The 13,953-nt window shown below is 38.8% G+C and overlaps 1 protein-coding gene across 1 annotated transcript; it reads left to right on the forward strand.

Annotated features, from left to right (window-relative positions):
• The first annotated feature begins 39 nt into the window (after positions 1 to 39).
• On the forward strand, positions 40 to 13,863 carry NUSAP1 (nucleolar and spindle associated protein 1). The gene is made up of 11 exons (XM_042814346.1): positions 40 to 373; positions 658 to 723; positions 1,959 to 2,144; positions 2,977 to 3,151; positions 4,510 to 4,599; positions 5,209 to 5,321; positions 6,242 to 6,429; positions 8,320 to 8,495; positions 11,219 to 11,329; positions 11,869 to 11,980; positions 12,434 to 13,863. Exons 1-11 carry the CDS (start codon positions 173 to 175, stop codon positions 12,519 to 12,521), a joined length of 1,506 nt encoding a protein of 501 aa, XP_042670280.1. The 5' UTR covers positions 40 to 172; the 3' UTR covers positions 12,522 to 13,863.
• The last annotated feature ends 90 nt before the right edge of the window (positions 13,864 to 13,953 follow it).

The raw sequence follows: 13,953 nt of genomic DNA on the forward strand, positions 1-13,953 counted from the left end.
ATTGGGAGGTGGGCTGCGGCGCCTCGTTCTGGCGGCCAATCAAGCAGTAGAGGGCGGGGATTTCCCGAGCAGCCTGCGCCAATCGTGATTGAAAAACAGCACGCTGGTGGCCACAGCAGCCATTGGTCGATTCCTGTGCCTCTAAGCCCGCCTCCCTCACCTGGCCCGGCCAATGGCCGGTCGCGGCGGGCAAGTTCGAACGGTGGAGGCGGGAGCAAGGCGCTCCGTGTCGGTTAAGCGCGAGATTCGAAGAGTGGCGGTTGGTAGTGGAGTAATAATGGCGCTCTCCTCACAGATTCAGTCTTTAGACGCGCTGAAGTACGTTGAGCTGCAACAGGTTGCCAAGGCCGCCGGCCTGAGGGCCAACCTCCGGGTGAGTGGGGGCGGCCTGGAGGAGCGGTGCGGGAACGTGGTGCCTGAACGTGGTGCCGTCGTCCCCGCGGTGTCGCTGGCGCTGAGGGAACCGCATCCCTTTGGCGCTGAGGGCGGCGGGGCGGGCGGCGTGTCCGGGAGCGGCCGCGGCCGTTGTGGCCTCAGCGCTGTGGCCCGGTCCGCTTGGTGCTGGGCAGGGCGGCCAGGCCGGCACGAGCCCTCTCTGGGTTCAGGCGGTCTCCTTAGGCAGTGTTTAGTTCATCTGTCGCTTTGGTTTTTCTTCAGGCCGACAAGCTGTTGAAAGCGCTGAAGCAACACTTCCAAGGAAGAATGCAAGAAAATGAAAATACGGTAATAGATGATCAAGCAGCCCTTCTTTTTCAGAAAGAATTGCTTTAGTGGTGTTAATTGTAATAAAAGTACTTTTTCAATGGCGCTTTTAGTTTAACGCGCTCATGTATTAGTAGATGTGTGTGTGAATGCTTGATATGCCCTCCTGAACAACAGAAGGCATTAATTCTGCCTGAAGTTTATCTGTTAGTATCAATACAAAATTATTCCCTGTAACCACTGACGTTTAAACTTCTTCATTTTATATTCTATACTAACTAATCCCAAAGCATTTTACATCTGCAATTCACTTACACTGACATTATAACAAAAGCAAAAAAGGCAGCTGTGGAAAGATCTCATTATGGCCTTACAATATTCAAAGGGAGCCTATACATGAGGGAAGTTAGTTTTTTACATGGGTAGATAGTGACAAGACAAGGGGGAACGGTCATAAACTAAAGGAAGGGAGATTTAGATTATAATTAGATTTAGAAGTTTTTTTTACTGAGAGAATGGCGAAGTGCTGGAATGGGTTGTCCAGACAGGTTATGGATATTGTGACCTTGGAGGTTTTCAAGGCCGGGTTGGAAAGGGCACTGGGCAATCTGATCTAGTAGTACTTAATCTAGCAGCTGGCAACCCTGCCTGTAGCAAGGGGGTTGGAACCTGCTGATCCTTGAGATCCTTTCCAACCCAAACCATTCTATGATTCAATACACTTGATATTTCTTTTATTCATTTATATTAGTTGCTTTTCTTATTAAGTTTCCTATGAGCCAAAATATTGCATCTAACACTTCCTTATGCTTTTGATAAATTTGTGTCTACTTTTTCTAAAACAACTCATTAAAATTTGCCTTTATAATCTACTTCTCTAAATTCATGAGGAAATTGTGTAGTCTTTTGTGGCTTGTATGTGTATATTTCTGTAGGATAATTTTAACAGATTTTGGAGGATAGCAGCTTCATTCAAGTCAGATCTCAAATACTAAGTGGCTGCTCGCTTTTTTATATAAGTAGTTGCTTACTGAATATAAGTACTACAATTATTTTATTACGTAGCTTTTCCATGGTGATGTAGTTAGGGTGTTTTGGGAAATCTAGATATTGCCAAGTTAGTTACTGTACTACTTAAGTGTACTTTTGCTTTCGTCTGTGTGAAGTGCCTTTTCCAATAATGATGTTGAAGCTGTCCCTTCAGAGCGCCTATCTGCTATATGTGTGTTCCATGTTATGGTACTTTTCTGATACAGAATTCTGAAAAAAGCATGCCTGCTTCAATGGACTCTGAACCGAGCTGTCAGCAGGAATTCATGCCTAATCCAGCACGTTTTGTCACAAAAAGATGTAAAGAAAAGAAAGCAACCAGGAAAAAGAAGAGCTCTGATATGGAAGCCAATGACAGTGAAGAAAATACAGGGCCCTCTGTTGAGATGGAGGTAATTTGTATTGCTTTCTTTTGTGTGTCTGTGTCTTGCAATGAAACTGGAGATTTAAAATAAATAAATAAAGGCTTGATTAATTCTGCTACCAGGTTAGCAGGTAAGGGTTTCATTTTTGTATGTAGGTGTACAGAAAACAAGAACTTGTACTTTATACCCCAGATCTTGTCTAATTGGACTGTATGCTACTCCACAATGAACAGAAATGTCTTATGAAATTAGTCTAAGAAAAGAAAACCTTCTGAGGAAGTGCATGATTACTACCCTGAGTGTAGGACTGATTTCACTCGCTCATCATAGTATACATCCGAATGGTTGGAGCTTCACAATTTGGGTGGATGAGTGAGTGAAGTCAGAATTGTGCAGAAAACTTAATGGTAGGGAAATGGTGACATGAGAGGTGTTGGTCCTTTTAGCAGCATGAGTAAATGAAAGCCAGTGGTAACTACAGCTGTGATGGTCAAAAGTAACATAGCAATTGAATGGACTTTTTCTTGAAAATAATTTTGTTAATAGAAGAAACATTGTGCTAGAATGTTAGAACTGTGCAGGGAAAAGCCTTAGTATAGATAATTACAAATATTTCCTAGGTTGACTTACATTGTGTTTCATAAAGCCTCTTCCTCATTCTCTCCCTGAAAGCAGGGTCAGCTATGAGGTTAGATCACAATGCTTGGGGTTTTAAGTGAGCTAATTTTTGTAAAACTCTTCAGCATGGCTGTTACCCCACCTCTCTGGACACACGTTTCGCTGACCAGCTGCTCTCAGAACAAAATCCTTTTCTTATATTCAATTGGAACAAAGTTTAATGAAGTATGCTTAACTGTAGGGGCGTTCTGAAACAAAGGAGAACGAAGTGCCTCAGGGTGATTGTGGAAAGGAAAAAATGGTATTCCAAAATGTGGACCAAGTTACTAAAAAAAGAGCTGATGAGAATCCAAGCACAGCTACTGCTGAGAAGAAGCAGCCAAACAGGACTTCTACTAAAAGCACTAGAGCAGAACGTAAGTAAAAACTTCCACAAACAGGAGCTTTGTAGTACTTTAGATTTACTACTTAGGTTATTTTTTGTCTGTAAATGTTTTCAGTGAAGGAGTCTGAGTGTATTTGATCCTCCTGCTGCTTTGTTTAGGATCAGCGCCTTCTGGAATACACCTGAGATGCCAGTTTTTAAAGGAGCCAAATAGCACAAAAAGGGAAAATGCCTCAGTATTAATTCTTTTTCTTTAGGTGAATGGGCTTTTTCGCTGCCTTCTTGGGAGTACAGCTAGTATAAAAATACATGCAGGCAACACCCTTGTTAATTTGTTAACACACAGATGCTGTTAGGCAGTGTAATGGTGGATCGCTTTTGTATCTGATAAATTTTCATGACCTTAGAGCATGATGCTGCTGAAAATATGGGCTCGCTTCTCCTCCACTCTTTTGTGCATGCAGCTGAACTAGAGAGGAATTAAGTTTGTCTTCCCTATCTTGCTTGATAGATTCACAAAAAATTATTGGACATGTACCATTATTTGCCTCCTGTTAAGTGTCACAGTCCTTGTGATGTACCATGGGTATCTTTGATTGATAGAATTTAAAGCCTTTCCTATTAGAGGTCGTATGTAACTTTAAAGCTAATTAAGAAAACAAAAGTTTTCTATGAAGCTTCTTTTAAAAGCAAATAAAGTATGTAAAAAAATGCTTTGGCTGAAGCAGTACTAAAATTAGTTTCACATTGACACTTGAAACAGTGCTAATCTCTTCCCATAACTGCAACCACAAATATCTGTATTGCTTTAGTTTTTATTTTTTTCCTCTCAACTGTAACTTCAGATGGTAAGATAGCTGTGTAATAGAGGAAAGACTATAACTACACTTAATGCATGTTGGTTTTGTCATAGTACTGACCTGAAGGCAGCAATGATTTAAAAAGCTGAGGCTCTTGTGTGCATATTTAAGGTGGTGGCAGAAAGGCTAGCTAGAAGATATTTCTTTTTTCAGTTATCAATATTTTAAAAACATTAGCTTATGAACTGGATAAAGACCTGTGAGTTGTAGTTGCTTACTACAAGCAAAGTTCTCTTGATAACTCCTCCTGTGAAATACTTCAGTGTTGAGAGAAAATAACCTGGTGTGACTGTCAAACTTGTGCTTCGCTATGTAGTTCATCAGGGCATGTTTTTACTGACATATCATTTAAAAGACTTCTGAGATACTTAGAACTTATCTACTTCAAATGAGGTTTTATTTCTTGAAACCTAAACCACTTTGAGGAGATGAGGTGTGTTTTGCCACAAGTGCTTTAATAAAGGATTGTATTGATGTTGAAATATTTTTCTAGTAGTTGTAACAGTTTTGTTTAATCTTACTGTGCCAGGTGATCCTCATCCTGCAGGACAGAAGATTCCTTTGTATGTTGGTGGTGCATCTAAGCCTGGGAAAACAGGGCTGAAAGCTACTACACCAAGTAAGATAATCTTCCATGCTTAAAAAGAGAAAATATTGCCTGTGTATGAAAAGAGATGAATTGCAGGTTTTGCAAAAATACAAATCTGGATTCTATGAACCAAGAGGCTGTCTTCTCTTTAAAAAGCAAAGCAGAAAAACAAAACAAACCCAGAACACCAAAAATTACACTGATGTACATCTTCCCACTTGCTTATTTGGTGTTTTCTGGATAAAACACTTACACTTGAAGTTTTCAAAACAGCGAAGAGTAGGAAGGTGTGCTCTGACTCCCGATTCCTACTTGTTTTTACTTTATCAATACTACAGTTGTGATAACCATTCATCATTTTGTAGAATACTCACTTTTTTTTTATTACTTGACAGTGGAAGTATTTATCTTTTTTCCTTTGACCCTGGAATTCTCTAGAGCATCCACCATGTAACCGTGTTGCTGATGTAGATGTTGTTGCACGCTATTTGCTTACCTGTGGGTACCCAACCTTACTTAGAGGAATGTGCTATGGTCTTTGAGGCCATAACAGGCGGTGTTGTAAACTTTCTGTGTTGTAGCAAGCTTCTTTAGGAGTCTGTTAGATGCATGACCCCTATTACTTTTGGAACTTCTCAGACTTTAAAAGGCTGCACGAAGCTCACTTCAAGAAAATGGAGTCCATTGCTGATTACATTGAGAGGAAGAAAAAAATGCATGAGACCTGCAGCAGTTCCCTCAGTGAAGCCAAGGTAAGTGCTAACAAACGAAGACTTTCATTGTTGCCATATTCGTACTTCCACAAAGGCTCTCCTTAAGTTTCCCACAAAGCCTATTCAGAACTGAGAAGCTGGCCTTGTGCATATGTGATGGACTCCAATCAGAGAGCTCCTATATAACTGGTTCTATGCAGTTTCTCTGTAGTTTGATGTAACTTATTTGTTAATTGAGTATGGTTATAAATAGTTATAGGAAACAATAAATAGCTTGGTAATCATGTGTAAAATGTAATTCATGATTACTTGTGAAAGGGTCTCCTGGAACTTCTGGTAACAGGCATTTCTGAATTGCAGCAGAACATAACATGGGATGGGTTGTTTTCCAAAAAGTAGGCATTAAACAAAGGGTTTTTTTGTGCTTTAAAGAACCTTTGCCAATGACTACATACGTTACCTACTAATCCGTTAGTAGGTAACATGTGTAGCTTCTGGTGGCTTTGAGTTAATGCACATCTGACACCTGTAAGGGAAGCTTCTTTCTGGGCATGGCAGTTTTATGAAGCAACAGCAATGTGTCAGTGAATAGATGGATGTCACTGGATATACCAAAATAGTAACACTGAACTTCTGAACGTTACATTTCTCTTTCTTTAAGGCATACAGTGTATGAATGTATGCTTAAGAGAAGTGATTTTGGCAGATGCTGGCCAAAAAAACCCAAATCATTGAAGGGCACCAGAAAAAGGCACTTTGTAGCACTTCTACAATATATGCTTTCAGATGAATTTAATCGTGTAAAATCTTAAGATTAAAACACTTCCCTCCTGTTCCCTTTCAAAGCATAAGAGACGGTGTGGTTGTCGTACACACTGTAGTTTCCCTGCTTCTTAACTGCCTTCTCGATGGAAAAACTTCTAGCAGATTGTGCTGACTCCCAGTTTGCTTTTCCCTAGAAACACAGCAGTGGCAAAACATTGTTATTCAGCCCCAATCCAGAACGAGGCAGATTCTCTGGCACCTGCACTCCCAGTAACCTGCGACGCTCACCACGCGGTTTGCTGAATGCTGGAAGTCAAAGTATTTTGCCTAGGAAATCTTCATTTAATCCTTCTGTTCTCTCAACAACCAAAATGAATGTCAGGTAATAAGAATGAAGCTGTCACTGATGTAATATGACACGTTGAAAATAATAAAGGTAGACTGTGATTTGACTACTTTATTACTATTCCAAGTATGACCCAGGTACAGATAGAAAGCTAGGCTGAAAGATAGAACTGACAGCTTTAGGCAATACAGTAAATGTTTTTATCTTGATTCTTTATTTAGATGTTTGACTTCAGAGGAAATTTGTCTCACTTCCAACCTTCATTTTCCTAAGCAAACCAATCAAATTTTTTTTCCTCTCTCTCACTGTGTAGGCATTCAGTTTTGTCAGCAACTTAATAGTGTCTCTTATATTTGGATTAATTCCTCTTTGAGATGATTTAACCAGAACTTTATGTAGTATCCCAGGTGAAACTTGCAGTGACTTCAGATACTCTGTGCCCATAGCACAGTAGGGCTTCATCTTGTGATCAACTGATATAAGCAGGTTGCTTTTAACAGATGGGAACCAAACTGATGCCAGAAAGTCATAACGACTTGCTAAATAAATGAGCTGATGTTATTAAGCCTCACCTTGTTTGCATTTAAGATACTATGCATGCTTCATTATTTTTATAAGTAAGCAATTATATTAACATCTCCTGATTTAATTTTTTTTATTATAAGTAATTCTTTTAATAGCTTAATAGTGACTTTTCTGGGTCTTGAGGAAAAAAATCTTCTTAAAGAATTGAAAATACAGTCCCTAAAAGTATTCTTTTGCACGCTTTTCCTTTCAGCAAAAGTCATTTTTTCTGCTGTTTTTCCTGGCTTCTAATTGTTGTACTGACACCAACTACTTGCTTTCACTGGGCTTTCTACAGCAGCTGAAGTTCAGATTTAGACACTTTGTATTTTATACTTATCACCCTACTAATGACAGGTGAATCTTGTGTCTCTATCGCATTCCTTTGAATTTTTCTGATAACCTTCACTTCCTAATAGTTGTGTGCCAAGTGAATAATTGCTGGGACTATTTTTTGGTCCCCGAATAAATAAATATTACACGTGTGGTTTTTTCTACTGGTGAGTCAGTACATCCTCCATTACTGACCAACTCCTAATGATTTATTTACATTATGGGACTTGTAACTTTTCCTATCAAGTTATTTGACTGTTGAGAATTCAAGACCGAACGTTCCTTGAAATATCAAACTGAATCCAGATGGCTTTGTTTCTATTTTAAATGTGCAATTTTGATTTCCATGCTTTTTCTTCCTATTTATCCTATTTCAATTACTCTGTATCACTTTCTTTCTTCCTGTGGAAGTGACAACAAACAAAAATAACTCATTCTGTCTCTGTGTTTCGTGTTGCATGTTTTTTCCTCTCTGCTGCAGCCCTACTTGATTCTTTCACAGTGTGTAAATTGAAGCTCTTTCAGAATTTATTTCCAGGTCATTTGTCCAAAAATGTAATGAAATGCAAACGCACATCCACGAACTTGCTTGAAATACAGTTCTCTTCAATATTAACTTTTTTTTCCCATATCTTGCAGGCTTTCAGCTCAGTATCTTTATTGATGAGACTATTAATTCACATAAGATTTTAAATTTATTTCATGATCTCACATGTGTATACTTCAAAAATGTGTCTATTTACACTTGCAGCACACAGTTCTTAGTATGCAGTTAGCTTATTGCATTCAAATACATTTGATTTCTGAAATAACAAGATAGTCACCTCTTTAAAATTTCCACTGTTATTTACAGTTGTTAATGATGGTTCACAAGCTGAAAATTGTCAAAGGTATTTTTAGTGCAGTTTGTTACCTGTGAATGTCTTTGCTAGTTACCGGCTTTATTGTAAGTGCAACACTTGCTCCTTGTTTTGTGACATTGCTTGCATTCCTTGCAGGTGACTTTTCTTGATTATCTCTAATTTTCAGGTTCTCTGAAGCCACAAAAGATAATGAACATAAACGTTCTCTTACTAAGACTCCATCTAGGATGTCTCCATACGTGGAAGAGATCTGCACTCCTGACAGCCAGAAGAGCTGTGAACCCCTAAATGCAAAAAACAGCAAGAGAAGCACGCGAAATAATGATCTGCCTGCATTAAAGGGTAAAGTAGTTACTGAATACTTGTTTTTTTTCACATCAAGACATATTTTATTGAGTGTTTGTGTAACCTGTGGACCAGTAACCTAATAATTATACACTTCAATTTAATCCAGTAGTGAATGAGTGATTCTTTAGAAACTGCAGTAATTTATTTCCTTCAGTTTCCAGTTTTCTGATTGTCACTGAAGATGTGGGCTTGATGTCTTCTCAGAGGTCTCATTCTCCTTGTAGGATGCACACATCTTAAGACAATTTGATATCATCACCTTAGCAATCCTAGTTAGTTTGGAATCCAAAACCCTATAAAACCCTGTCTGTAGGGAAAATAAGTCTTTTGATCACTAGCAATCTGCAACAGCAAAGCGTTGCTAAGAATTGATGCCCCAGCATCACTAAGTACATCAGCTTTAAGTTCTTGATCTCAGTATACATGACAATACTGATATTTTTTTTTTTGTTGGGGTGGCAGCTGGAGGTCTCACTGCTGATGTTTTCTTGTTTTTATTCGTTTCTTCTCCTTAAATGTGAAAATCCTCTTTTCCAAACAAATATGCAGAGACAAGGAAATAATCTATTTCCTCTGAAGAACTAGAAAAATGCAGGGGGCTGTATATGGTATTGCTTAGTCATTTTAGGGGAGTCTGTTTTGGTATCCCAGTTCTTATTGTAAAAGTAAGAATTACTATCCTAAAAGAACAGAAATGACCTTAGGAAAATAATTGTCAGTGTCTCTCATCCTTAAAAACAGATAAGAGTAAAACTGATAAAATCTTGTTTTCAATATATGGTTTGGGGCACCTTAAGCAGCTGAGCTGAGGAACTAACATCTAAAGCATAACCTAAACCTCAGCACAGAATCAGTTTGAGTGAGCCATAATACATTCCTCTCTGGCTATAGAACTGTGTTTACAAGTTTAGTGTAAGTTGTTAAGTGGCATGAAAGACAAAAAAAAGGCCGCATGTTCTCCTTAAAGCATGAATGTCCAACCTTTTGGCTCGCCTTGGCCACACTGAGTGAGAAGCAAATGCACTGGGCTGCATATATGTAGATTACTCCAAAAGTAATGCCTCCTATTTAATTTCTTTGAAACTTCAATGGATGAAAAGAGCACAGTGGCACTGTTTGATAGAGCAAATTCTCAGCTACAAAATGCTATTTTTCAACATAATCACCATTTGCTCTGCATTTTGCAAGCAATGAACAAGCACCTACATGCTATGTTTTTTTTCTTTTAAGTCTCCACTCACTGTTCACAACTGCTGTTTAGCCTCCATAGGCATTCAGCTAAGCATCAACAAATGTGAACCTGTGCTGCTTTTTCCACAATGAGGAATTCATTTCTACACCTTTGCTTCCACGGCAGAGGGGCAGTCTGACCAACTGGTGTCTGTCTTGTTGTTGTCACGCAACAACAAGAAGTAATGGAATATTGGTGGGAAGGTTCAACCTCTGCTGCTGTACCACCAACATCCATGTCTGACATCACTGGCCAACATAATAAAATAGGAGGCATTACTTTTGGAGCAGCCTTTGTACAATATATACTGTAATTAACACGCATCAGTAACAAAACATTTAAATGCTTAATATTTTTTATTAAAACATAACAATTGTGAGCAAAAGAAAAACACCAGTGGATGTTGGTTTTGCTAAACTAATGCATCAGCCACACTCAGTGGCAGAGCTGCACTTCTAGTGAGGAGATTTCTGATGAAATTTTACTCCTATGCTTCATCCTTGAAAGCACAAGAGTTGTTCACAAACTGTTTACTGCCAAAAAGGTGATGGCATGAATAAGACATGATGTGAAGTCAGAGGTATTTCTCTCTGGTAAGAGAGTGCGTGCAGAAATCCAGCAGAGAGACACGATCAGTTTCAAGTTGAGTATCTGATTGCAACTTTATCTGTTCCATTTGAAAATGTACAGAACACACATTTATGTTGACTGAAAACGGAAGTGCAAACAGACCAAAAAAATCAATAATTTTTTTGGCAGTCTTGAAACCTGTTCTCAATTCTTTCATCAAAATGCAGAGCATAAGGCTGCGTATTTGTTTGGCTGTTCACAGGACTGTTTAGCCAGTGTGTCAAAATGCAGGAGCTTATTTGCTGTTCCTCGAGCTGGCACTGCACTGCACCCCCCGTGCCCTGGTCTCAGCACAGATGGGGTTAATAAATAGCACAAGGCTGTCTGGTTGTTGCTGAGTAATGGCTGCGGAGCTGCTGCCCTGATGGTGAGGGGCTGGCTGTGCTGTGAGCTGTGTGGAGCAGACACAGTGCATTGCCACATAACTAATTCACTTACCTACTCATGGCTGTAGGCTGTTCCTCTTGCATCAACAGTGAGAAGCTACTAACATGACATACAGTGTTATGTGTGCTTTTAGACGTTAGTAAAGTGAGAGTTACAGTGTGATCAGTGAATCCAGGGATTCTGAACTAATGTGAGAATGACTTCAACTGACCTGAGGTGTAGCAGATCTGCTGCTTACCAGAATGCTATCTAAAATCAGAGCAAAAAGGTATTTCATGACTTCTGCCCTCTCTGGAAGCTTCCTTTTGCCAGTGAGCTGTTTGCAATTTCTTCCTTAGTGGCAGAAGGCAGCGTTTAATAACTTTTTAGTCTTGACAGTTGTCACATGGTCCTCAAACACTTCCTGAGTTGCTTTGTACACCGATGTTCCTGCTACCATTAGTAAGTGATATCTTGATGCCTTTTGTAGCTATTACCCCGTTCAAGTTCACAGCTCAATCTGCAGAACCCTCAAGCACCAAGAAGATATTTGATCTCAAAGCAAGTCTTTCAAGGCCGCTTCGGTATCAACCACACAAAGGTACTGTGATCATGCATTGGTAGTGTTATTTATAGCAAAGTGTTCATAAAATAAGCCACTGAGCAAACTTTCTACATCGTGGTGTGAATTGGCTTTCTTTTTTTACCCCATTTCTTGAGATTTCCACATAGTTTGTGCACTGATATGAAAATCCTACTTCATGTGTTCTGAGAGTCTCCCTACTGGAGAAAAAATCTCTAACAAAAGTTTCATAAATAGAGGAGTAAACATTCTTGTATTATGTTGGATATACAGAATATATGGATAATTCTGTACACAATAATGCTTGCTTAAAAAGTGCACTTTCTTAGCAAAAGCAAAACATCTGAAGTGTTTGTTGCATAGAGACTGCTACCTGGAAAACTGCTCATAAGAAATGGGCTGATGAAGCTAATGTATTATGCAGCTGAAGAGGCATTTTCTCTCAAAGGAAGCCAGCCAAGGAGAAGCTAGCTAGTGTAAAATTCACAAGAAGTTGTTAAGCATGCTGTTGCTAAGCTGTAGTAGTTCAGTATCCTCTCTTTGCCTCTAATTTGTAGGACGGCTAAAACCTTGGGGAGAACTTAAGGAAAATGCTCCCCCAAAGAGGTCTGTCATCAGCAGCATCACTTCACATAAGAGAGACTACAAACAGCCACATCTCCAGACAAGGTCAGTACAACACTTTGTACAACAGCTTTTTATGAGTAGTGTCATTTAAAATAACATCGTGACTTGATTATCTCTTCAAGCATTAAAATATACGGTTTAGGAAAGAACAGTTTGTATTCATATTTGTAGTTCAATACCTATCTAGCAGCTATGGACTTGATAGATCTCCTGTGAAAAGCTATCAATTCCAGCACTGGGTGATTTATCTCAAAAGAAACTGGGTATTGATGAGTTGCTACCTTGAGTGTTAGATCTGCGCATCTAAGCTTAAGTATTTCAACTGAATCTAAACATTCAGACTAATGTCTAACTGGAGCAGTTTTCTTTTGCATAGCTAATGTTGCACATTGTTAAAACAGGTATTAAGCCCTGGTTAACTTCATATTTCTGAGGTTGCTTCTATTTTTGCTCTTACTGTAATCTGAAATGGTCTCTCTCCTTTTTCTCCTTTAGGGAAGACAGGCGGGAGAAGCATGAGCAGGAGAGAAAAAAGAAGAAAGCTCAGGCTCTTAGAAACCGTAGAGGACTATCTATGGGTTAGGTAAAACCAGAAATAGCTAGGATCTCACTTGTAAATACTGTTTCTCGCATGTAAATATTTGTGCTGTTTGTGCTTCAGAGTATGGGTCAGGTTGTTTATTAGCTAGGTAGAATCCACAGATGACTGAATAAGACCTTACAGTGCATCTGAGCATAACGTTTTACCAATCAGCTCCTAAGCTCTTAAATGTTTAGAACTCTCATCTCCTTGGAGAACTGTCTCTAGCTGCAGAACTCTCCAGTTGGTTACTGATATTTTCTAACGTTGCTATGTATCACACTATGTATCTCATGTAACTAAAAGATGTCAAAGGAGAAAATGCAAGTAGGAAAGAGATGCTCGTGGAGCCTCCTAATAACTTGGTGCAGACTTCACCAAAATGTTTGTTATCCACTAGAATGCATAGTTTGGATTGCAAGCTTCAAAACATTCCACTGGTCAATTAAAGGAACTGAGATATCTGCTTGCTCTGTTATCCAAGTGGATCCTTAAAACCTGTAGCAACTGTTCAGTGTGTCCTACTGTAGATCTGTGAAATGGTAGGGAATCTCCAGGGAAAGAAATATGCATGCTTTCTGGAAATCTACAACGTTTACAGAAAACTACAAGGCATAGCAGAATTATGATTATTTTTTTTTTTTCAGTAAGGTCACAGATGAAAAGTGGCTTTACAAACTAGTACTGGATGCCTAGATCAGTTATGGTTGGGCTTGGTCCTTTCTAGAATAAACAGATTAAAAAAAAAAAACAACTGAAATACTTCAAAGATGTTAAGAAGAGTGAGATGTTTAAATGCCTTAAATGCAAAAACTAATGTTATTTAAAAAAAAAAAAAAGGCTCAGAAAAGCTATTTGGATGTGTTATGGATGAAACTGTGACTGGAAAGGTAACTCAGCAGTTGTAATCTCAGCAAATACTAGTACTTCAAAAATACTAGGTGAGCAAATACTTCAGTGCTGTCATATCAAATGCTGAAACATAAAGCTTAATTGTTTTTATAAACCAAATGGGGGGGAAATAAATTTTTTTGTACATACCTTGTTTATTACCAGTTATCTATTGTGACTACCTCTACCTACCTCCTTAGTGTAGCACCAGTTCTGTTTGCATGTTACTCAGTTATCTCTGAACAGATTTGTTTCTGTACTGATTTGCCTGCATACCCTTTTGTGAATGCATTAGTGTTCTGACACCAGTAGGAAGTATAAGCTTTGCTCCCCTTCTGCTCTTAATCTAAATCTGTGCAAGAGGAAACTGCTGATGCAAGATGGTGTCAACTTGCTTTGTTGTGGTCTCCATATAAAGCAGAGCTAAGATTAGTTTTTTTTAAGGTACATTTAAGGAGGGTACACTAAATGATGTCAAGGCTTTGACTAGACTATTTGTGACATCTGAAATGAAACTATTCAGCAACTGTTCTTTAAAGTATTT

The sequence above is a fragment of the Centrocercus urophasianus genome, unplaced genomic scaffold (assembly GCF_019232065.1).
Source record: "Centrocercus urophasianus isolate 14NV4802_14NV808 unplaced genomic scaffold, USGS_Curo_1.0 seq_14, whole genome shotgun sequence".
NCBI lineage: Eukaryota > Metazoa > Chordata > Aves > Galliformes > Phasianidae > Centrocercus > Centrocercus urophasianus.

Excerpts from the sequence above, each read along its gene's own strand:
- NUSAP1 (XM_042814346.1), top strand. The coding sequence starts at position 173 with ATGGCCGGTCGCGGCGGGCAAGTTCGAACGGTGGAGGCGGGAGCAAGG. Across the intron at positions 374-657 it reads GCCTGAGGGCCAACCTCCGG|GCCGACAAGCTGTTGAAAGC; the intron begins GTGAGTGGGGGC and ends GTTTTTCTTCAG. Across the intron at positions 3,152-4,509 it reads TAAAAGCACTAGAGCAGAAC|GTGATCCTCATCCTGCAGGA; the intron begins GTAAGTAAAAAC and ends TTACTGTGCCAG.